General features: G+C 35.1%; 2 protein-coding genes across 3 annotated transcripts; both read left to right on the plus strand.

The window, feature by feature from the left end:
* Positions 1-5,210: 5,210 nt before the first annotated feature.
* On the plus strand, positions 5,211-7,495 carry LOC116202838 (geraniol 8-hydroxylase-like). Of its 2 annotated transcripts, none has more exons than XM_031534463.1 (2): positions 5,211-6,345; positions 6,683-7,495. In XM_031534463.1, exons 1-2 carry the CDS (start codon positions 5,443-5,445, stop codon positions 7,286-7,288), a joined length of 1,509 nt encoding a protein of 502 aa, XP_031390323.1. In that variant the 5' UTR covers positions 5,211-5,442; the 3' UTR covers positions 7,289-7,495. The 2 variants fall into 2 exon arrangements, with proteins under 2 accessions (XP_031390323.1, XP_031390324.1); XM_031534464.1 differs by having other exon boundaries at positions 5,243-6,333.
* Positions 7,496-18,496: 11,001 nt separating this feature from the next.
* On the plus strand, positions 18,497-22,234 carry LOC116202839 (synaptotagmin-5-like). Its single transcript, XM_031534466.1, has 6 exons — positions 18,497-18,820; positions 18,922-19,146; positions 19,826-19,927; positions 20,407-20,457; positions 21,013-21,133; positions 21,519-22,234. The coding sequence occupies exons 2-6, from the start codon at positions 19,042-19,044 to the stop codon at positions 21,734-21,736; spliced, it is 597 nt and encodes a 198-aa protein (XP_031390326.1). The 5' UTR covers positions 18,497-18,820; positions 18,922-19,041; the 3' UTR covers positions 21,737-22,234.
* The last annotated feature ends 1,844 nt before the right edge of the window (positions 22,235-24,078 follow it).

The raw sequence follows: 24,078 nt of genomic DNA on the forward strand, positions 1-24,078 counted from the left end.
TTTGATTCGTCTTTGATTGATTTTAGATGAAAGAACCATTCCAAAAGGTATATTTAGACTTTCTTATAACTCCACCATGAGAATTGAACTTGGCTCGAAAATGTGTATGTGTGGCCCCGACTAAAGCTATAGGTTAGAATCCATGCCGGATCCAGTTTTAAATCCAATATTGTGCTGATTCTGCACTCGTTTGTGTGGTTAAAAAAGTTGCCACTTGCGAGGATATGGAGGTGGTTTTTCAACTGAGTCAGCCTAATCTTCACTTTTGATAAAAGAGCTATTACACTATGAAGCTTTGGCTGGTTGGATTTGAGAGGACAGAAGAACGACCGGTATATCCTTATAGGCCATGTTCGGTTGTTAGGATATGGAACGGAATGCGATTTCAGAAATTCCAAATCTATGTTTGGTGACAGCAGGATGGGAATAGGAATTAAGACAAGACCGTATATATTTACTAAGGAGCTAGACCTGGTTAGGGGTGGGTTAAGGGTGAAATGGCATAACATTTAATGCTAAATGACGTTCTTATCCCAAATATGATTTCAAATTTTCAAAACCTGCCACTCAACATAAGAAGAATTGGGAGGGGTAGATACCTGTGACCTTCACACATCAGTGGTGCCCGGCGTTGGGCCATCACCACCGTCAGTCGTCTCTCTCTCTCTTCATGAAGAGAGAAAACACATATATCAGAGTTGTGGTGGCCAAGTTCCAGCTATCGCTTTCCTAATCAAGGTCGTCAGTGATATCATTACCATCGGGGATCTCAATATGGCCAGATTCAGGCTACCATAACACCAATTATTTTCTCTCTAGAGAGAGAGAGAGACAATTGAAGGCAGTGAGGGCCGATATCGGCCAACACCAATGAGTTGTTGGCGACCTCGCCTTGTGCCATGGTGGCTGGCCTTAGGACCCCCACTACCCCTCTCTATATCTAGGTTCTGCGACCTTTTTTCAAAAGATAAAAAATAAAATTCAGCACGAACATTTTAAAACACGATAAGTTACAAAAAATAAATAAATAAAACTTTCACTTTCGTCTCAAATTTATCTTGAATTTTTATTTTTTATTATAAAATCACTATATTTTAATTACATTCACATATATCATATCATCATTTGTAGTTGAATTTTTTGTTAATTGGTTGATGTGTCAGTGTTCCGTCCCAAAAAAAATAAAAATAAAAATAACAAAAATAAATAAATAAATAAATAAATAGCCCAAAGCCTCCATAGTTGTTGGGGTTGGATAACCTCCTTGGGGTCGTTGCCTAACCAATAGCCATCATTCCTAGAGTGAGATCATTTGGTGCCTCAATAGGTGACTGACAACCATATCTTGGGGTGTGGTGACCACCAGCACGGTCTCATACTTCCAGCTAAGATTGTTGGCCACCTTAAGAGGCACTGCTTACCTCATTTTAGGATGGTGGCCGCTAGCTAGGTCACTGAATCTTGTGTCCTCATCGATAGACACCATCCCAGGACAAGGTCGCCAACAACCTCTGCTAAGGGTGTAATGGCTGCTAACGAAGCCTCCACTATAGAGTTTTGATTTCCCTTTTTTTTTTCTTTTTTTTTTTTACGATTTTCCCTCTATTAAGAGTGGTGGTCTTGTTAGTGGTCACCACCCTCATAGGTAAAGTTATCAGTGCCTCTTGAAGTGATCAATGACCTTAGTCGAGGAGTGGTGGCTATTAGCGAGAACCCCATCCTTGAGAGTCGGGATCCTAAGTTACAGTCCCAATTCTCGAGGTTAGGGGACTCACTAGCGGTCCCCACAACCCCGACTTGTTGGGAAGATCCCTTCTATATGGAGGAGAGAAAGCACATAAATTCGGGTTGTTGGTATTAACATGTAATATAGATTAATAGAGATATTAGTTGTTGTTTGGATTCAAATCAGATGGGAGAAAGCCCGATATATTTTGGGCCGGGCCAACCCTAAGATTGCGTAACGATCAAATAAGGATAATTAGAGACAAGGAAATATCATTATTCAAGTTCTAACCCCTAGGTTAGCCACTGCTTATCGTGTGGAAGGGAGGATAAAGACAATTGCTGGAGGGAAAAGATGTGATAAAATCATGAGTTAATTACGCCAAGTATATAAAAAAGTTTGTAAAAAGTAATACTTTGATAAAAAAAAGTATTTTTTTTTTTAAGATTTGATGCTAAACGTACGAATCAGTAACAATCAAGTGTATTTCGTCATATGCCGTCCAATGCCGTTCCGATTTGCGGACGTGTGACACGTACATTTGATATGACTAATTTTTTTTTAAAAAAATTGATTTAAAATTTTTTACAATAATAAATAATAAAATAATATTAAAATAAAATTCAAAACATTTTCTCACAACTCTCTCTTCTCTCTCTCTCATCTCTGTCTTCTCTCTCTCCTTTCTGTCCTCTCTCTCTCTGTCACGTCTCATCTCTCTCTCTCCTCTCTGTCTGTCACGTCTCTCTCTCTCGCCTCGACGACGATGCGGTGCCAATCCGAGCAAACAGCACCGATTCGATAGGGGCAGGACGTCCACTCTGTCCCCGATTGACCGATGCTCGAGACGACCTCATCCTTCCGATCAACCTCCTCATCACCCTCGATTGCAAACCTGCCTTCAATTCGGGTGCGAGCTGAGGAGGTTGGCAACATGAAATTGGGCGTCGAGGATCGGTTCGCAAACATGGTTGTCGGGGGTTACATAGGGCTAAAGCAGGACGAGGGCTTCATCGTCTTGTCCTCGCCTCTGCCGCAGCTCTTGAGTCGAGGATTTAGATCCGGTGGGGCGGCCGAACGCCCCATCGACCTGATTAATTGGATGGTTCCCAATAACTCCACCCAACGCTATTTCTATACGATGATGAGATTCGGTTACATAGATCTTGTATTTTAGAGGGATTCTTTTGGATAAATTAAAATTATGGGAGGTACTGTTCACACAATTTCAAAAAATTAATTATAAAATGTTGTTTTCTCTCTCTTAACAAGTGTTCTTTTCAGAATTTAAATTTATATTTTCCTCCTTATTTACAACTCAATAAATATTTTATTGATAAATTATTTTTTTTCAAATTACGAATGATATTTACGGGACCAAGAATATAACAATTTCTGCGTGTTAATTATTACATCAATGGAAAACGATGGCATTGAGATTTTGTTCCAATATTTGATAGGATAGGATATCCAGTAATAATCCATACACAAAAGCAGCGGACAACTTTACACGTTATGGCTAAGCTGCTGGGAAACATAGAGACGTGGACAATTTTTATCAAGGTTAATAAAAAGAAATTCACATTTTAATGATTTTAATAAGAATTTTTTTCTTTAATCAATTAAATTATAAATTAAAAAATATAAAATTCACTCGATCAATCATCATGTATCACGTGACATTACCATGTACATTTCAATTAAAATTAACGGAGATATGATGATGTGCTATTACTGTTATCAAATTGATAATTTAAGTAATTAACTGGAAAAAAATCATCTTAAAATTATTAAAAGGTGAGAAGTTTAAATATATATATATATATATATTTTTTTGTTATCGATACTTTTTTTTTTTTTTCAGTTATCAATGATTCAATCAAGTTTGTCGTTGAGTCGTCGACCTTTTTGTAGTCATGCAAGTTGATTGATGCACTAACTGGCACTGTTCTAATATTTATTACTACCTTTATTTATATCTCGCGCACATAGATACGTCTCTGACTCTTTTTCCTGGCAGTGTATAACCATATTTTATTGGATATTTTTTTCAATAGAATAAATTATATCACGAGATGCTCTGTGTTTTGTTTATAAGTAATATTTTAAAATTAAATTTTAATTTTAAAAAATAGTGATATAAATGATTATGTATAAGACTCATCATTTGACTTTGTATGAGTTATGTGATTTTGATTTTGAAAAATAGTGATATAAATAGGGTCCACTCTTTGATTTTGTATGAGTTATTTTATTTTGTTGTGGGTAAAATTTTATTTTGTTGTGAGTAGAATTAAGTTAAAGTAAGATTTTAAAATGCAACTTTGAATCCAAATGGATGCACTCCAGCAATTGTCGATCAAATAATTAAAAACACAATTCCCTACAGAGAGGGCTGTTATTTTCACTCGAAAATAGTGAGGATCTTATCTTTAAAAAAGAAAAACGAGTAAAGCGTGAAATGCTTTAAAAACAAAAAATATATTGCAAGATCGGAAAATATCAGGGAAAAGATTACAAGATCAGGTAATACCGTAGGAAATATTCAGTCTAATTAAAAAGAAAAATATATGTCAAAAATCAAATTATTAATTAAGTAAGTATAATAAAATTAATCACCAAAAAAAGGTATAATAAAATTGTAATTGATTTGCCAACACCGAAATCCTAATTATTACCCTTGCTTATCTATATAAAGCCCAGTAAAAATCGGGAAGAAGGTCCTTGAACTGTAATCCATGCATAGTGCTCTTACATGGCTTCGAAGAGCATCAGGGAAATTCGATAGCACCAGAAATATAATTTCCTTGATATTTCTGGGACCATTGATATTACTGGTCTGAGGGCAAAAAAAAATAATAATCCTATATTCTATTTTGCATCATGAAGTTTATGCCAAACACCTTTTATCACCACAATTTACACAAACTTGATGAAAAAAAAATGAATTACACAATAATCGTATAAAACTTTTTTAAAAAAATTCTACATAGTATAATTCGTGCAAACAGCCTCGATCTTTGATTTTGATTATTCACGGCAATCCAGTAAATTATCCTGTTCCTCTTCAAGCTTTTTTCCCTTGGAAACTAATATCAAGATTATGGTATTGAGTCAATCAAAAAGCAGATAATGGTCTGCAGCAAAAGCCATAAAGGGCTTAGGGCATTGAGGATGCTTTTCATTTTTCAATCAAGAGGTTTGGATCCAATATTCTTTCTAGATGAATTATCATTACTCTTTTATTTTTCATTTATATATATATATCTCTTATTAATTTTATGGGATTTTATTGTAATTGAAAAGAAAACGGTAGTGGAATATAAGCAAACAAGATCCAAATCTCACGTTGCATAATGACAACGCAAAGGTCATGGTGTAAGATAAAGATACCAAACCGATGAGGGTTAGCTCCAATAATTCGTCATTTATTTCTCTTAAATAAGATCCATGGTTCAAGTTTTATGAATGAAGAAATTTATGATTTGAAGAGTTTTATCTCCGTTTGGACGGACTCAATTGGAGTTTTAATTAATTGGGACGACTGAATTTTCGGAAGCAAGTGGTGAAAAAAAAACAGTTTAAACAAGGAAACCTTGCACACATGGCATGGATTATGGACGTCCCATAAGAGATATCCCTTCAAGTTAGTTGAAGAGAAGTCACTGGCTGCTACCTCCTGCATAGCAAAAATATCAAGTGATAGAATTTAATTAATGGAGTCTCTTGAAGCATCTTCTCTCATTTCATTTTGTTTCCTCTTGCTCATTTTCCTCCTCCTCCGCCGCCCCAGGCGGAGCGGGAGCGGCTGTGGCCTCCCCCCTGGCCCTCGGCCGCTCCCTGTGCTCGGGAACATCCTCGACCTTGGCACCAAACCCCACCGAACCCTGGCTGAACACGCCAGGAAACACGGCCCTGTAATGACCCTGAAGCTCGGGACCGTAACCGTGGTGGTGGTCTCCTCCCACGAAGCAGCGAGAGAGGTCCTCCAGAAGAACGACCACGTCATGGCTAGCAGAACAATCCCGGACGTAGTCCGGGCAAGGGACCATTACAAGCACTCCCTGGTGTGGTTGCCCAACTCGGCCAAGTGGAAGGGCTTCAGGAGAGCATGCTCAATGCAATTGTTCTCCCGGCAGAAGCTTGACGTTACCGAAATGCTTCGCCAGAGAAAGGTCGATGAGCTATTAGACTACCTCCATGAGAACTCGGTCAGGGGCAAGGCAGTCACGGTCGGCCAGGCTGTGTTCACGACGGTTCTTAATCTAATATCGAACACACTCTTCTCTATTGACCTGACGCATCACAAAGAAAACTCCGTTGTGGAGTTCAAAGAGCTTATATGGGGCATGATGAAAGAAGGAGGGAGCCCGAACATATCGGACTTCTTCCCAGCCCTTCGGTGGATCGACCCACAAGGAGCCCGCCGGAGGATGGATGCCCACTTCAGTCAGCTATTTGCAGTTTTTGACCGCATTGTCGAAGAAAGGACACTGAAGAGAGCATCGACAGATGGGTCGCCTCGGAGTGACGATATGTTAGAATCTCTCCTTGATCTCAGAGATAGCTCCGAATTGAACCGAGAGGACATCAACAGCATACTTGCCGTGAGTATTTACGTCTGTATTCCTTCCTCAGTATTTTTTTTTCAGTTAAATTCACGGATTTCTTAGTTCATATCAGGCCCGTGATACAGATTTTAATTCATTCTGTCCATATATGCCCTTTTTTTTATTTTTTGGGTATTCGATCTAATAGACTTGGCACAGCATGAGACAGTTGAGATGGAATGCTATTGATGGTTGGAAATAATCAAGCCTAAGTACACATATACAATGAGATAAAATATATGAAGCATGTGAAACATGCGATGTCTTTGACATCTTTTCGTTTTCACTTTAGAGATATATATGATTGGACCACATTTATAACTAGTGTACTTTCATAATATATCAGGATCTAGTCGTTGCTGGCGTTGACACAACCCATACTACTGTTGAATGGGCCATGGTAGAGCTGCTGAGGCACGCGGAAAAGATGGCAAAAGCCCGTGCGGAGATCGAACAGGTCCTCGGCAAGGACACGAAGGTACAGGAATCGGACATCCCGAGGCTCCCTTACCTACGGGCAGTCGTCAAAGAAACCTTCAGGCTGTACTCGCCGTTCCTGCTCCCACACAGAGCAGAAACAGAAGTGGACCTCTGCGGGTTCAAGATACCCAAGGACACGCAGATCATGGTCAACCTGTGGGCCATGGGCAGGGACGAGAGCGTGTGGCAGGACCCTGACCGCTTCGAGCCTGAACGGTTCTTGGAGCTCAAGATCGACATCAAGGGGACAGATTTTGAGCTGATTCCGTTCGGGGCCGGGAGGAGGATGTGCCCTGGGATGCCTTTGGGTTATAGAATGGTGCATTTGATATTGGGCTCTTTGATCCGCTCCTTTGACTGGAAGCTTGCGAATGGGGAAGCAACTGAGACAATGGACATGAATGAGAAGAATGGGATCACAATTCAGAAGGCTAAGCCCCTCTGCGCCGTACCGATCCAACTGCGACGTTAATTTCTATCGTACACCGATAGACATTTACATTGATGAGTGAGCACGCCATTGCACTGCTAATATGCCTTTTAGCGAAAAAGAGTTGTATTAGTTGTTGGGATTGTAGGTATTATTATTAAAAGATTAGTTGTAATAATGATTAATAAAATGTACGGGAGATAATTTATTATAACATAAAATAAAAAGAGTAATAAATAGTTGAGAGAATTTAATTTTTAAAAATTAATTATCCTAATGATAAGAAAAGAGTAATGATTATATTGTTTAATTGAGTGAATAATAAAGTAAAGGGAGTGAAGTAAAATTATAATTTCAAAATCAAATGGAGCCCCCAGATTATATCCCAATTTCTAATATGAGGATCATAAATTATTAATAGCTTGCAAAAAGAAAAAAAGAATCATAATAAAAAAGCAAAAGTACATATGCGATGAAAAGAGGATAAGAGGTGCATGCGCATGAAGATAAACCTTTGTAAGTCCATTAGCTAGCTAATCAGTGGAATTGATAAAACAATTAAGAAAGTTGCTTGCGCATGAATCTCTATCGCACAACGTGATAATCAATCTCAATGTGCTTAGTTTTAGCATGAAAGATGAGATTTACTATAAAATAACTTGCCGAAATGTTGTCACACCAAAGAGTGGAACAGTGATGTTGCTAAATTCTCAGTTCTTGAAGAAGAGATTGTAACCATAAGATCTTAGGGCATGTTTGGTTCGACGGATTTGATCAGAAACGGATTACCTATTCCGCATGGAATAGGTAATCCGACGTTTGGTTCGTAGGATTTGAGAAGAACCTATTTCGGATGGGCCCAAAATTCCGCTTTCATCCGGATTGAGGCAGCCTCACGTGAAGATCCGGCTTGGGCAAGGGGCATCCGGAGTAGATCGTGAAAAGACTAAAATGCCCTCATCATTTTAAGTTAATTTCAATCCATGCTATCATTCTAATCCATCACAGCTCTGATAATTATGCTTATTAAATTAATTAAAATAAATAATTTTATTAATAAGCATAATTTTCAGTAATTTAATTTAAAAAAATTCATTTATTAAATTTTATTTAATAATCATCAATATTTTTATTATTTTAATAAAAATTATTTTAATTCTTTCTATATTTCTACTTATTAAATTAATACATAATTAATTTTATTACGAAAAACAAATTTTAGTAATTTAATTAAAATAATTATTTTTTAAAAATTATTTCATAATTGAAATATTTTTTATTAATTAAAATAATTATTTTTTAGTATCAATTAAAATAATTATTTTGAAATATTATTTATTTATTAAAATAATTAATTTGTAAATATTATTTAATTTTAAATTATTTAAAATGTTTATTTTTTTGTTAATTATACAAATAGATAATTATGCTTATTAAATTATTAAAATAATTTCTTTTATTAGATAAAACTATTTTTAGTAAGTCAATTAAAATAATTAATTTTCAAATATTATTTAATTTTTTTGTATTTTTATTAATTAAAATAATTAATTTTATTAATAAACTTAATTTTTAGTAATTTAATTAAAAAATTAATTTTTTAAAATTTTTTAAAATATTTATTTTTTATTAATTATTAAAATTATCATTAAGGTTATCTATTTATCTTATAAAACTCATTAAATTTAGTATGAAGGGCATTTCTGTCTTTTTACCATATTCCCGTTCTTTCCCATTCCTTATTCAACCCAACCAAACATCAGAATTATAACTCCCAGTTTTGTTATTCCCTCCAACCAAATAAAAAAATTTCATCAAAATTTTTATTTTATTCCTTGCCTATTCTATTCCCTATCTATTCTATTTCATATCTATTCATATCCAACGAACCAAACGTAGCCTTAGCGATGGGTTTGACATGTATAGTTGGAAAGGATGAGGGAAGGACAATGGAGATTGAGGAGGATGAGCGATCAACCATTAGTGCCAAGAAGAAAACGGATAGATCAGGAAATAGACAGGTGAGTTAGGGGAATGAGCAGAAGCGAGCTATCCAATTCGGAGTTACTCGGTGTAGATTTGACACTTTAAAGAATTGGGCACAAAATGATATAATTCCTCACTAATGAGGTGAGATGTGTATATTAAATTATATAAATATTGTACATGACCATCAAGGAAAGTATATAAATGTGTATTAATACATGCCTAAAGTGCAACAAGCATATATGAAAATCTATGATTTCTAACATCCTTTATTAGAGTGAACTTGTACAATATCTTTCTTTCTTCTTATGAAAGAGAACAATATCTTTCATCATGATTGTCTATTTGTTGCCTATCAGCTGTAGGCACCGACTAAGAATCATGACAAGCGAAGACCCGACCCAGGAATTGGATCGAGGGGAGCGGACCTCAGGGGGATGAATGAAGAAATGAGTTTTCCAAGTTAGGAAACGCATATACAAGCAATTTCATAAAAAAAAATGAATAATATACAAATTCTTTTAAAATGTCAAGATTTTAAGGGAATGATTCTTTTACAAGGGAGGCCCGTGATTTTAATATAATAAAAATTCTAATAACTAATAAAGAAATACGAGTAATCCTACTGAATATCGAACTTGAAATTTTTTAATTACCAAATAACAACATACATGGTCTTGTGAAGGGAAACCTAAACCCTCGCACTTCATCCCTGATGATAAACATGTGAATTCTCTCCCACTTCCTCTCTCTTCCCCCTCACCTCACGTTCTCACTCTCTCTCTTTTAATTTTCTTTCTTTCTCACTAGTACTCTAAATTCTCTTTTAATTTTTCTTTATTAATATCGCTACACATTTACGTATTACTGCACGTAGCAAGGATCTGACTCTAGTATATAGTATTTAGAGACGCAGGAAATATACCTCCAATTCGCGAAGCATAACACTCACTTTTAACAGTAAAATGGACATTAAAAGTGAATGTTATTAGTATAACACTCACTTTTAACAGTAAAATAGACATTAAAAGTGAATGTTATTATAATCGTGGCACAACTTACAAATTAGTCATTGATTATATTATAATTGTAGCACAATTTACAAATTTTCTATAATACTTCTCTGGTTAGATAACAAGTTTGAATACGTTATAATGTTTCTTTTTCTTATTATAGATATTAGATAAATTATTTCTTATATTTCAACGTCCTAATGAATATCGGTTGTAAGTGACCTAATGAAGTAAAAAATGGTTTTCGAATTATTAAAAAAAAATATGGCAAAGTGTAAAGAGATATTAGCTTTTATATCATCTAACATATATTAATCAATATACTTTGTCAGAAGTCTAAAACTTTACTAATAATCAAGAGTTTATGATTTTAATTCTTTACGAGATATTGAGGCTGTATGCTATATCAAGTATCGCATAAATTATAATTACAATATGATTGTTCGGAATAATTTCAGCCTTACCGCACCGCTCAAGCCTTTTGCCCTAGTATTGTCCTAAAGACAGAACAAAGTTCTCCTTTTTAAGTAAAAAAAAAGAAAAAAAAAATTGATGATGACCCTTCTATGCCATAAATATTTACCACTATCGGCTATGAGAGAAAACCGACGAGTCTAGTAAAGGGATACAAAAATGGGAAATAAAGACAACAAAAAATCCTATAGGAAAAATTATAACCGGAACCTCTTACTTTCAAGCGAAGACGTACCGATATTTAACTACTACAACCACTTCTCAAATATTTTATGTTCTTATTTGTATTGATCCCATCTACATTTTCTAGACGCACAATACTATCCGTATATATAAGAAAAATTGACTCTTATTATAATAAATGATTCATCATTAAAGGAATAAAATAGTTAAAATGATTTTTTTTAAAGGATAAGACTATTAATCTAATTTCTATCATAAGATTAAAATCATTATAATACATAAAATTATGATATTATAAAAACAAAAATTAAACATGTGAAATAAATATGTCATGAATTTTATATTTAAAAAATGTGTAATCAAGTTTGTGTATATAAATATTTATAATAAATCTGTGTAGTACACAATTGATTAAATAAATATACAATTGCATTCTAATTGAGAGATGTGAGTTATATTTATTGAATCATACAAAATTAGTCTCATTTTATCAATTGACTATTGTATAAACTTAAAATTAATCATTTCAATATTTTATTGTTAAGAAGTAAATGAATTTTTGAAAAATTAGAATAATTGTTATAAGAAATGTCATACAAATGGTGCTAAAATGAACATATACAACGCAAAGGATATAAACACCACAAAAATAAAAATAAAAATAAAAAATTGAACGATTATTTATAGAATTTTCGAAAAAACGTTTGTGGATGTTTAAAGAAAAAATTTATAATATATCATCATGAACTTAATCTCACAAATAAAATAAAAATAAAACTTTAAAAAAATGTGATAAAACATGATTTACAAATAGGACAAGACAAATTTGTATTGTAATTACTAAACTTAATTAATATAAGTGACAAAACTAGACTAACAGTCAAATTAAATATAATTATTATAACAACTTACTTTGACTACATTATGATAATAATTTACTCTAATTCTAACAAAAAAATATTGAAAATTATTATTTATAAAATAAAATTACTAATAGATGTGACTTTTATCAGAAAAATAGTGTTTCAAAATGTAATAATTATAATAAGAATTTATACAAAGATTTAAAAAAAAAAACGTGAAGCGCATAGATAGAAGTAGACTAGTTGTCCTCAATAATAATACGCACATAAATGGCTTTTCCCAATGGGTGTGACTAACACATCGCTTTTTGGACTTGACCCTTGAAAGCCCAGACTAATCCCTTGATCTTAGCTATGGTTGGGCTGATGGGGCTGGACCAAGCCCCAATGTGGCAAGAATTATTTAGCGTCAACAATATGGCATCCGCACTTTACAATTACATAAATTTATAGGGGTGAGTCGGGCACGAATACTCCATAAGTTTTATGAGAGAAGAACCCTATCCAATTCTTATAAAGACTAGTCAATATTCGCACGTTGTGCGAAAAACTTTTGTCAATAACGTTGTGCGAAAAACTTCTGTCAATATCTAAAAGGATATATTTGACCAAGTAAACATAACAAACACAATGATTATAAGTGAGATATTGTGTAGGACTTAGGGTGTTGGAAAACTATATGGGAAAAAAATATGTCGTAGCATAACATTTTACTTTTGTGTAAATTTTACCACAACTTTTTAAAATTACACTATATAATATATCGTTTAGGGTGTAATGTCAATTATGGCTTAACGTCAAATTTTCCGTGAAAATTAAACGGAAGGCTGATGTGGCACACTCGTAGATGAATAGTGGACCTAAACTTTTGCCACATTCGAAATAACCCATATTCGGACCTGTCTGGTGCCTTCTTTTTACCCACCCGACTCTCTTACTATCAATACCTGAATCTCATTCACGCATCTTCACATACAGAATTACTCTTTCTGAAAACATCAATAGAATGAAAAAAAATCACATATAGAACTCATTACAGTTCGCATAGTGAACAAATGATGAAAAATTGCTAAAAAGAAAAGATAAGCTCATACCTGTCAGATGAAATGAAAACATTTATTCGTTTTCTTCTATGAAAGTAAAAGAGGGAGAAGTGTGAAGAGAGGCTGACAGGCTCGTGGGTGAAGAGGGGGACAAAGGGCAAAGCGCTAAACTAAAGAGAAATTTGAAACTGCAATGAGGCGGGAGAAGTGTGAAGAAGCGGGAATGGGATTAGAGTATTGATAGTGATGGGGAGTTGGGTGGATAAAAGGACACCGAGCGAGTCTGAATATGGGTTATTTCGCGTGTGGCGAGAGTTTGGGCCCACTACTTATCCACATGTGTACCTTGCCAACCTTTCGTTTACTTTTAATGGAAAATTTTGCATAATTGGCACTTGTTGACCCGGTGTTTCGTATTTAGGTTAGGATCGGTCTCAATTAAAGGAGAAGGGCGGCCCATGAGGTGTTGGACTGATCTAGGGATTACGAGTTAAGATGACGATGCTGATAAAAAGACAAGCCCAGCCCATTGTCGGATGGCTTGGTCTTAGAATCAGATAGAATTTGAAGAATGCGAGATAGATTTGATGTCATGCTTATCTCTTTTGTTGAGGCTCCATCAGTTAAGGAGACATGGGGACGCACAATCATATTTGGATAAACTAGTAAAAGTGGTGAAAAAGGAGAAGAAATAGCATATGACTTGATCATTTGATAGCAAGCAGTTACTGTACGATCAAACACCCACATTTGTTGACTGAGAAGCATGAGAACGTGGAGGTTACGGTGATGAAGGCTTGATTGCTCTATAAATACTAGGCTTGGAAAATCAGAGAACACACACGCACATGCTCATCGATTCAGACTTGAAGCTCTATTAAAATGCTCCTACAATCTTTTTCTTTTAGCTAATTCTTTTGTTTCCCCATACATACGTTCCTTTAGGTTTTCTTGTTTTCCCTTCAATTTGTAAAGATCGTCCTTTCTCTTTACCTTATTGTATAGACCTTTACCCTATTAATGCAATTTTAGTTTGCTCGATCCTTCTCAATCTAAGTCCTTTTTCGAAGTAAGGCTCGAACCCATTACCGAGATTTAGAAGTTCGATTATGCACATTCTTATACTTTCGAGACCTACTATCTCTGGCATATTATTTTTCTACAAACAATACTACATCCTAAACGTTGTGCTATATAGTGTAATTTCGAAAGATTGTGATAAATTGACATGAAAGCAAAAGGTTTGTGCTATGGCATATTTTTTCCAAACTATAATGGAACAAAAAAAAATTTAGGTCTTGTATTTATAGGGCTTTCGGTACATTAAACAAAAATATCACATATTTCAAGGAAATCTTTTCAATTGTCAAGAAAATTTTTAATTTTTCAAAAAATTTTATTATATATTATCACATATGTATAATATGAACAAGTAGTCAAAGTACATTGAAGATGATACAAGCAAAATATTGTAAATGTTCATTAAACTAGAATTTAAAAGTTAATAACGTCGAACTGAGGGTTTCATATTTGGATTTCATGACGCATTTTGTTTTTACTTGTCGGTTTTTATATACCATAATAGATTGGTTTCTAAATTTGGGTCCTGGTTCCTACCATATCATATTGTGGACATGTACTCTATTATTCTTTCTCATAGCAAAAACTCAGAGTTTGGATGTCGAAATGAAGTATAGAGGAATCAGAAGAACGGATGAAGGAGATGCAGAATCCAAAAGTATTTTTTAACATTTGTCACATATATCTTATATAACTAAAACTCTTGCACATATTGCCACATGTCAACTCTTTAAATTTTTCTAACTTCTTTTCATTTATTTTCTTTGTATTTTTTTTCTTTTACTTATCCATCCTACAAACATTAATTAGCTTCATTACAAAAAAATAATAATAAATGAAAAGAAGTTAGAAAAAATGAAGAGTTGACATGTGGAAATATGTGCAATAGTTTTAGTTATAGAAGATGATGATGATGATGATGATAATCATAGTAATAGTAATAGTAATACCAGCTGTTATTGAGGTTATTGGCCCTTGTAAATCCAAGATCTCCCATTTGCACAACCAATGCGGGATTCGGGGGTGACGTTCATTTTATTGTATTTTATATAAAATCTAAAACATTATTATAAATTGAGAATTTATAATTTCCACGAATATTATCATAACTAGAAAATTGAATTTGTATAAATTAATATATTACTAGTAATATTATTGTCGGCTAAACAAAGGGTGCACAATGAAACAAAATTTAATTTTTCCTTTGTAATAGAAAGAAGCACTTCCAATATCATGTCGGTATTCAGAACATTGAATCATGGATAATTGGATTGGAAATTCTACAAGTATGCTAAAATTTGAGGTTGAGTTATAAATGGCTAAATTTGAATGAATAAATTTGGCTATATTATACATATTTAGTGCGAAGCGACCAATTTTTTGTTATGCCTACGCTACCAAAATATGTGCATTATACAAGCTACTGAGTAATGAAACTAATGAATAATAAGACATATATAAACCAATTTAATCAGAACCGATAATATGAAAAATTCAATGGTCATGCCAAAGATAAAATACTAATGAAAAACATAAAATAATAATCATATTTATAATATCAATCCATTTTTCAGTTGCGAAGTGTGGGTTTGCGTCCTAGTATTTTAGAAATTGAGTAGATGAAATGAAATGAAAGGAATTTAATGGAGTAGAAAGGAATAGATCTAAGATGAAAGAAATGGAGATGAAATATTTAGAACATAGATTTTGAATGGTATTGATAATATTAAAAAAAAAGCAAATTACGGAAAACAAAAACATATATTTATATATTATTTAATATTTGTATACGGTCGATTCCATTTTTAAGTTCGAGGTACTATTGAAATTGGAGCCGAAACCTATTTTACCGTCCTAATTTTATTGCCCAAACATACTGAGAACCAGCCCACAAACCCTATTAATTTGTAGTGTTGAGGAATAAATTTTAATTTTTAACATATATAATATGGTAGGTTGCGTTTGGTCGGCCATAGACTAGGATTGGGATTTCAAAATAATTATCTTGCATTTGGTGGGAATTGGATTGAGCCCTATATCATTATTAACTCATGATCAATCCCACCCGATATGAATTTAGGACATGTTAATAAGATAATATTTTATTCAGAATGACAATGTAAAATTTTCACTTGAGCCTACACAAACCGGAGCTTATCTGTGATCCAAAAACTTAAGTTGATAAGTTGTTAGACCCAAGTCTCATGCTTGTGATTTCTTTTTCAATTTTTTCCGTATGGGACAACATATCTCAATGCCCTCACATGGCAATGTGTGGTACATCACGTGCCACATACCTTTGAACATCCTTACTCAATAACTAACCACGAGACCAACATCCTCTTCTTGCTCAGGCAAAGGGGGCAAATACCAAACTAGTCTCAAGCTCCACACTCGGGTCTAACTAAAGGTGCACTTTTAGCTACCTTGAAACTGGACTGGGTCGCTCTCGGGCCTAAATAACATGATGCACACTTTTAGCTGCCTTAAAATTGAATCTAGCGTGGTGTGAGCCACACTTGCGCACGAAAAGCGTAACCCGCTTTGATACCATGTAAAATTTTCACTTGAGTCTACACAGACTTGAGCTCATCTGCAACCCAAAAGTTGAAGCTGATATGTTGTTGAATCCAAACCTCATATAAGTTTGTGATTCTTTCTCAATTTGTTGAGATATATTGTCTTGCACATAAAATTTGAGAAAGAAACCACAAGCCTATATGATGTTTGGATCTAACAAGCTATCAGCTTAAACTTTTGAGTGTATGGGGCCCGAACCCGTGTAATCCCAATGAAAATTTAATATGGTATTAGAGCCCGTGTTATGCATTTGCGCTTGCCAAGTCCAGTATGTCCGAGAGCAGCTAAAAGAGCGCCTCGTGTATGTCCCCTCTCACCCAAGCACGGAAGAGTAACTCGACTCGAGGTCAGTTGTTAAGGGCGGGTTTTTAATGTCACGTGACAATGTATAAGCAGAAAATAGACCACATATTGCACGTGAAGACGAGTATTGAAGAGTAAAATATGATAAATTCCATATCATAAAACAAAAGGAAAATCCATGGATTAATATATGGTTTGCGTACCACAACTTATCAGCTTTAACTTTTAAGTGAATATGGGTCCAAGCCTGTATAAGTCAAATAAAAATTCAATAGACACAAATGCCACTACTTTTGTTCTTCAATTTGTAAGGAGTGCCATTGAAGGAGAGAGAGAGAATCAAGAGGAGGTGGTGTCCTAAACGCGCCACCACCACTCCAGGGAACTCTCCGTTGACCTTGCCTAGACAGCAATGACTGAATTCGGACCGCCACCGTGTCCCCTTGATTCCTTTCACTTTCCTTCCCACAAAAAGAGCGGGGTCTGAACTGGAGGAAAAAGGGAGAGGAACGGTGACAACCGATATTTGGGCAATTACAAGTTCAGAGCTAGGTTTTAGTAAGAATTTGATACAAGAATTTGTCACCTTTAATCTTTGGGAAGTACTGTTGTTGATCGACAGCTATTACATCCGAGATACTTCTGTCATATTGTCTTGTTATTGGATCTACTTTGTGAAATTTTCTTTTTACTGTAATCGATCAATGTTTGATGTTTTCACCAACTATGCTTTTCTTTATATGTGCACGGTTTTGGCCCAAAAATTTAAGAAACTAACCTTGCCTTTGGTTTTCGAGTTGGATAAGTGATCCAACTTAACTTGATTTTGTATAATAATTATAAGTATCGATAAATATATTGATATATGAGAATATATATATATATATATATATGTATGTATGTATCTATAGATGTGAAAGTAAATAGAAATTTTATTAAAAAATTAATTTTAAAAATAGTTAGGAAAAAGTATGAGTGAGAAAGTATTATAAAATGGAAGTTTAAAAATTGTTAGGAAAAAGTATGCTTGAGAAAGTATTATTAAATGGAAGAAAAAGATAAAACAATAATTATTATAAAATGAATATAATTGAATTGGATAAAGTTAAATTATTATAAAAAGAAATAAACAAAGCATAAGAAATTGACATGAATGACTATATACAGTCTCCTGTGCTAATTACATTAAAGTGTTATCCATTTAAATTTTATTGAAAAGTCGTGGGAAGTAATCTCCATAGATACTTTAGGACTGACGTATATTGACTAAACCTTTCTTGCCAACCAGAGAGGGATTAGGTTATGGTTAACCATACTTCTTTCCTTTATTGGTGAGGACGGAATTTTTATTCTGATAATAAGAAAGGAATTTTAGTATAGTGTTACAAATTGTGGACTTGAAATTAAAAGGTCTTGCATTTTTTTTCTCAACAAAATAAATTAATTAATGTTAAATAAAAAGATATATAATTCATTGGTGATGATCGAACTTTCTTGCCTCTTGGTTAGAAATCCGTCCAAAGGAGCACACCCATCCTGGGTAGAAAACGAGAAAAATATGGGTCCTTATCTGTAAATACTGGAACTTCTGGAAGCATGTATAGATTTGTGATAATCTCAAAGTACGGGGGAGAATATGAGAGAATCCAATTCACGAAGCACTCGGGTATAAACAAAACTTTCAAACTAAACGGACAGATGGGCGTAAGCGTGATTAATTGAAGTCACGGCAACAGTCACAAGGGGAAAATTCTCCCCGCACACGACCATGCACCCGGTGCACGTAAGGCCAAATGAGTAGGACCCACCGCTTTGCTCCTGGCCTCACCGCAACCGGGCGCGTGCACTTTCTCCAGGCGCCTCCTCTGTGAACTGCTTCATCTTCAATGCATTTCCCATCTCCTGGCCGAGACGACGAAGAAGATGAGAAGATCCCGTCAGATTGTTTCCGCCATGGATTGAGGAACCGCCCGAGCTTTCCATAGGGAGAGAAGATTGAATATTCGATGCGTTTCTGTTTCTCATAGTAACCGATCGTTTCGCGTTTCGGTCCGCATTGAGTCCTGGTCGTTTCTGTTTGTCCGACTGAGGCGTCGCTCCGGTATTATCGTCGTCACTCTGTCTGCGATTTGACTGTTTGTTTGTGTAAGGACTTGGACTGCTGCTTCTAGAGGACGATCTGATCGGACACGTTGACCTGTGGCGGAGTCGGAGATCTTGTCCTGCCTTCTGTTTGTGCTCTGGTTTTTTCGGAGAAGCGGATAGTAGAGATGGGGTTTACTTCGGGAATCGTCATGGGGGCGATCTTTGGGGTGGCGGTGATGTTCGGATGGAGTTACATGATGAGCTATCGCAGGACCAAGCGTGTCGCTAAGGTGAACTTGATGAAGTATTTCTCTGATCAATTTCGTTCGTCGATGAATCTTCGGTCATGTGTTTCTATGTTGCATTTGTTTCCGTGATCTCCTATGATACATTAGGGCCTCTGAAATATGCGAAAAGGATTAAGCTCATGGAATTGGTAACTGTGCTGCTTTTTGATCGCTAACGTGATATAGAGAATCCTTTCCATAGATACTCAAAAACTGCATGGTTAAGTAAGTGTCATTAACTATTGTGTTCTTGAAAAGGAGATGCTGCTGTGTACCTCATTCGATTTCTGGCTTCCGGTGCATCGGAATGTTCTTGTATATTGCACAGTGACTGCTCCTTAAACTAGCCTTAAGTTTTTGGGCCATTGCATCGCATCGTATTTTGTGCTCTTCGAGATCTGTACTCTTGAGGAAAAAGTAATGATTTAGATCAATAAAGTGATGGTGAGTATAAAACTTTCTGATGTTTTGCCAATCAGCTTCTCTATGCTTACTTAGGACATTTCAAAGTGCATGTGAAATATCTTTATTCGAAAAGAACCAGTAGCTGCGATGGCTATACTTCGATGTAGATACTGAGACAAATTCATTTGGTTTCTTTGCTTGCTTGGGATTGGTTAATCGGTGACTTCTCCTAGTTCGGTGAGGTCCTGTTTGTTTATATCTCCTGTTCTCTTCACAGGCAATGGTTATCAAACAACTGGCATCCCTTAACCGAGATGATCTAAGGAAAATTTGTGGTGATAGCTTTCCTGACTGGATATCATTTCCCGTATATGAACAGGTTAGACTTTTCTTTATCTTTCGTACTTAAGAATGGAAAATCACCAAACAATTAAAAAAAAAAGACTTTTCCTCTTTTTCCCTTATCCATATTGCATAATCATCTTTTATTTGATATAATAATGGCCCGGAAGAATAGTTTGATTATGAAAGCATATAGAGGACGAGAGAGAGATAACTGTTTTAGATCTGCCAAGGACTAGAAGTAACATTCTAATTGCTTCTTGAATGGTACAGAATTGTTTTTTCTTTTTTTCTGGGGGTAAATGACTGTCCAACCTTTATAACCTCTGAACTATATTTTCATTATCTGATCTCATGCAAATATGCTTCTTTAATGCAGCAAAGGTGGGAGGCAACTGTTTTACATAACGATTCTCTAATAAAGGAGCTTACTATAATTTAATTTGGCATGGTCCTTAGTTGTTCATTTAATTGGTTGCTCTATTTTGTAAATGATTCCTTCTTTCATGTTGGCAGGCGAAATGGATGAACAAGCAACTGAGCAAACTGTGGCCATTTGTTGCAGATGTAATTCTTTTTTTCTTCCTTCTATTTTCTGTATATTCATTTTACCTGGCTATCCATGCTACAAGCAGCAGTACCACTGCCGCATGCGCTTTTAGTTTTCGATTTTGTTTCCATGAAAAATAATTATGACCAAAACTGCTGAACTGAGAGATCGGGGTGTAGGCCAGGGATGGGTGGTTGGAAGGGAATTTAGGCAGTTAAATGAATGAGAGATAGCTAAATTTTAGGCAGTTACAGACTTAAAAAATAAATTGACAACCTCTATCGTTGCTTTAGTAATATATTTTTTCTACAAGTTCCAGCTCATAAGGTAGTCAAGTGTTGTGACTTGCTCGGAATGCCTTTTTTCCATGATGCAGAACAAACAAAGTTTAAGACTCCTGGCTTGGCAGATGATCAGAACATAATCTTTTGAAATTTCTATTGAATGCTGATATTGGTGGATCACACAATGCATATATTTTCCATTATCTTTTGAAATTTCTTTCTCAACTCCATGCTTGGGATGACCTTTTAGTTCTCACATAGAAAACTATTGGCTGTCATTTTTCCCAGGCGGCAACAATGGTAATAAAAGAATCTGTTGAACCATTATTGGAAGAGTATCGACCTCCAGGGATTACTTCACTGAAGTTTAGCAAGTTGTCGCTTGGAACTGTGGCACCAAAGATTGAAGGTTTGAATCAACTCTTGTTCTTCAATTTCATTCTCTATCCTTCCAAGTTTTATCCTATAATGTTATGACTTCATATTTGCTTGCAACAATTGCCTTAAAATAGTAACCTTGATCACTCTTTTTTTTTTTTTTTTAATCTTCTGAATTCGTGTCTTCTTAGCATTTTGAACCATCTTCCTTGTCAGAATGAATTTGTTTGATGATTGTTGCAGATAGTAAGCTCTTTATTCCTGCATAACTAAATGGCTTATCAAGTTTGTAAGCTTCACAAATAATGTTTTATTCCTGCAGTATGTTTTGACTGGGTACCATCGTTTTTACTTCTTTTAGATTTTTATCCTTTGCTTTATCTTTTCATGTTGCTCTCTAATTTTTTAATACCCAGGTATTCGTGTTCAAAGTCACAAAAAGGGTCAGGTCATAATGGATATTGACTTCCGATGGGGGGGCAACCCCAGTATTGTACTAGGAGTTAAAGCTGCAGTTGTTGCTAACCTGCCAATTCAAGTAAGGGTTTGCAGTTCAAATATTAGATATGTAAAAACTATACAGGGCCTTAAGAGGCACTGCTTACCTCATTTTAGGATGGTGGCCGCTAGCTAGGTCACTGAATCTTGTGTCCTCATCGATAGACACCATCCCAGGACAAGGTCGCCAACAACCTCTGCTAAGGGTGTAATGGCTGCTAACGAAGCCTCCACTATAGAGTTTTGATTTCCCTTTTTTTTTTCTTTTTTTTTTTTACGATTTTCCCTCTATTAAGAGTGGTGGTCTTGTTAGTGGTCACCACCCTCATAGGTAAAGTTATCAGTGCCTCTTGAAGTGATCAATGACCTTAGTCGAGGAGTGGTGGCTATTAGCGAGAGCCCCATCCTTGAGAGTCGGGATCCTAAGTTACAGTCCCAATTCTCGAGGTTAGGGGACTCACTAGCGGTCCCCACAACCCCGACTTGTTGGGAAGATCCCTTCTATATGGAGGAGAGAAAGCACATAAATTCGGGTTGTTGGTATTAACATGTAATATAGATTAATAGAGATATTAGTTGTTGTTTGGATTCAAATCAGATGGGAGAAAGCCCGATATATTTTGGGCCGGGCCAACCCTAAGATTGCGTAACGATCAATTAAGGATAATTAGAGACAAGGAAATATCATTATTCAAGTTCTAACCCCTAGGTTAGCCACTGCTTATCGTGTGGAAGGGAGGATAAAGACAATTGCTGGAGGGAAAAGATGTGATAAAATCAAAGACAATTGTTGGAGGGAAAAGATGTGATAAAATCATGAGTTAATTACGCCAAGTATATAAAAAAGTTTGTAAAAAGTAATACTTTGATAAAAAAAAGTATTTTTTTTTTGAGATTTGATGCTAAACGTACGAATCAGTAACAATCAAGTGTATTTCGTCATATGCCGTCCAATGCCGTTCCGATTTGCGGACGTGTGACACGTACATTTGATATGACTAATTTTTTTTTAAAAAAATTGATTTAAAATTTTTTACAATAATAAATAATAAAATAATATTAAAATAAAATTCAAAACATTTTCTCACAACTCTCTCTTCTCTCTCTCTCATCTCTGTCTTCTCTCTCTCCTTTCTGTCCTCTCTCTCTCTGTCACGTCTCATCTCTCTCTCTCCTCTCTGTCTGTCACGTCTCTCTCTCTCGCCTCGACGACGATGCGGTGCCAATCCGAGCAAACAGCACCGATTCGATAGGGGCAGGACGTCCACTCTGTCCCCGATTGACCGATGCTCGAGACGACCTCATCCTTCCGATCAACCTCCTCATCACCCTCGATTGCAAACCTGCCTTCAATTCGGGTGCGAGCTGAGGAGGTTGGCAACATGAAATTGGGCGTCGAGGATCGGTTCGCAAACATGGTTGTCGGGGGTTACATAGGGCTAAAGCAGGACGAGGGCTTCATCGTCTTGTCCTCGCCTCTGCCGCAGCTCTTGAGTCGAGGATTTAGATCCGGTGGGGCGGCCGAACGCCCCATCGACCTGATTAATTGGATGGTTCCCAATAACTCCACCCAACGCTATTTCTATACGATGATGAGATTCGGTTACATAGATCTTGTATTTTAGAGGGATTCTTTTGGATAAATTAAAATTATGGGAGGTACTGTTCACACAATTTCAAAAAATTAATTATAAAATGTTGTTTTCTCTCTCTTAACAAGTGTTCTTTTCAGAATTTAAATTTATATTTTCCTCCTTATTTACAACTCAATAAATATTTTATTGATAAATTATTTTTTTTCAAATTACGAATGATATTTACGGGACCAAGAATATAACAATTTCTGCGTGTTAATTATTACATCAATGGAAAACGATGGCATTGAGATTTTGTTCCAATATTTGATAGGATAGGATATCCAGTAATAATCCATACACAAAAGCAGCGGACAACTTTACACGTTATGGCTAAGCTGCTGGGAAACATAGAGACGTGGACAATTTTTATCAAGGTTAATAAAAAGAAATTCACATTTTAATGATTTTAATAAGAATTTTTTTCTTTAATCAATTAAATTATAAATTAAAAAATATAAAATTCACTCGATCAATCATCATGTATCACGTGACATTACCATGTACATTTCAATTAAAATTAACGGAGATATGATGATGTGCTATTACTGTTATCAAATTGATAATTTAAGTAATTAACTGGAAAAAAATCATCTTAAAATTATTAAAAGGTGAGAAGTTTAAATATATATATATATATATATTTTTTTATCGATACTTTTTTTTTTTTTTCAGTTATCAATGATTCAATCAAGTTTGTCGTTGAGTCGTCGACCTTTTTGTAGTCATGCAAGTTGATTGATGCACTAACTGGCACTGTTCTAATATTTATTACTACCTTTATTTATATCTCGCGCACATAGATACGTCTCTGACTCTTTTTCCTGGCAGTGTATAACCATAT

Source organism: Punica granatum, chromosome 4 (assembly GCF_007655135.1).
Source record: "Punica granatum isolate Tunisia-2019 chromosome 4, ASM765513v2, whole genome shotgun sequence".
Classification (NCBI taxonomy): Eukaryota; Viridiplantae; Streptophyta; class Magnoliopsida; order Myrtales; family Lythraceae; genus Punica; species Punica granatum.

Excerpts from the sequence above, each read along its gene's own strand:
- LOC116202838 (XM_031534463.1), top strand. The coding sequence starts at position 5,443 with ATGGAGTCTCTTGAAGCATCTTCTCTCATTTCATTTTGTTTCCTCTTG. Across the intron at positions 6,346-6,682 it reads TACTTGCCGTGAGTATTTAC|GATCTAGTCGTTGCTGGCGT; the intron begins GTCTGTATTCCT and ends ATAATATATCAG.
- LOC116202839 (XM_031534466.1), top strand. The coding sequence starts at position 19,042 with ATGGGGTTTACTTCGGGAATCGTCATGGGGGCGATCTTTGGGGTGGCG. Across the intron at positions 19,928-20,406 it reads CATTTCCCGTATATGAACAG|GCGAAATGGATGAACAAGCA; the intron begins GTTAGACTTTTC and ends TCATGTTGGCAG. Across the intron at positions 20,458-21,012 it reads TGTGGCCATTTGTTGCAGAT|GCGGCAACAATGGTAATAAA; the intron begins GTAATTCTTTTT and ends CATTTTTCCCAG.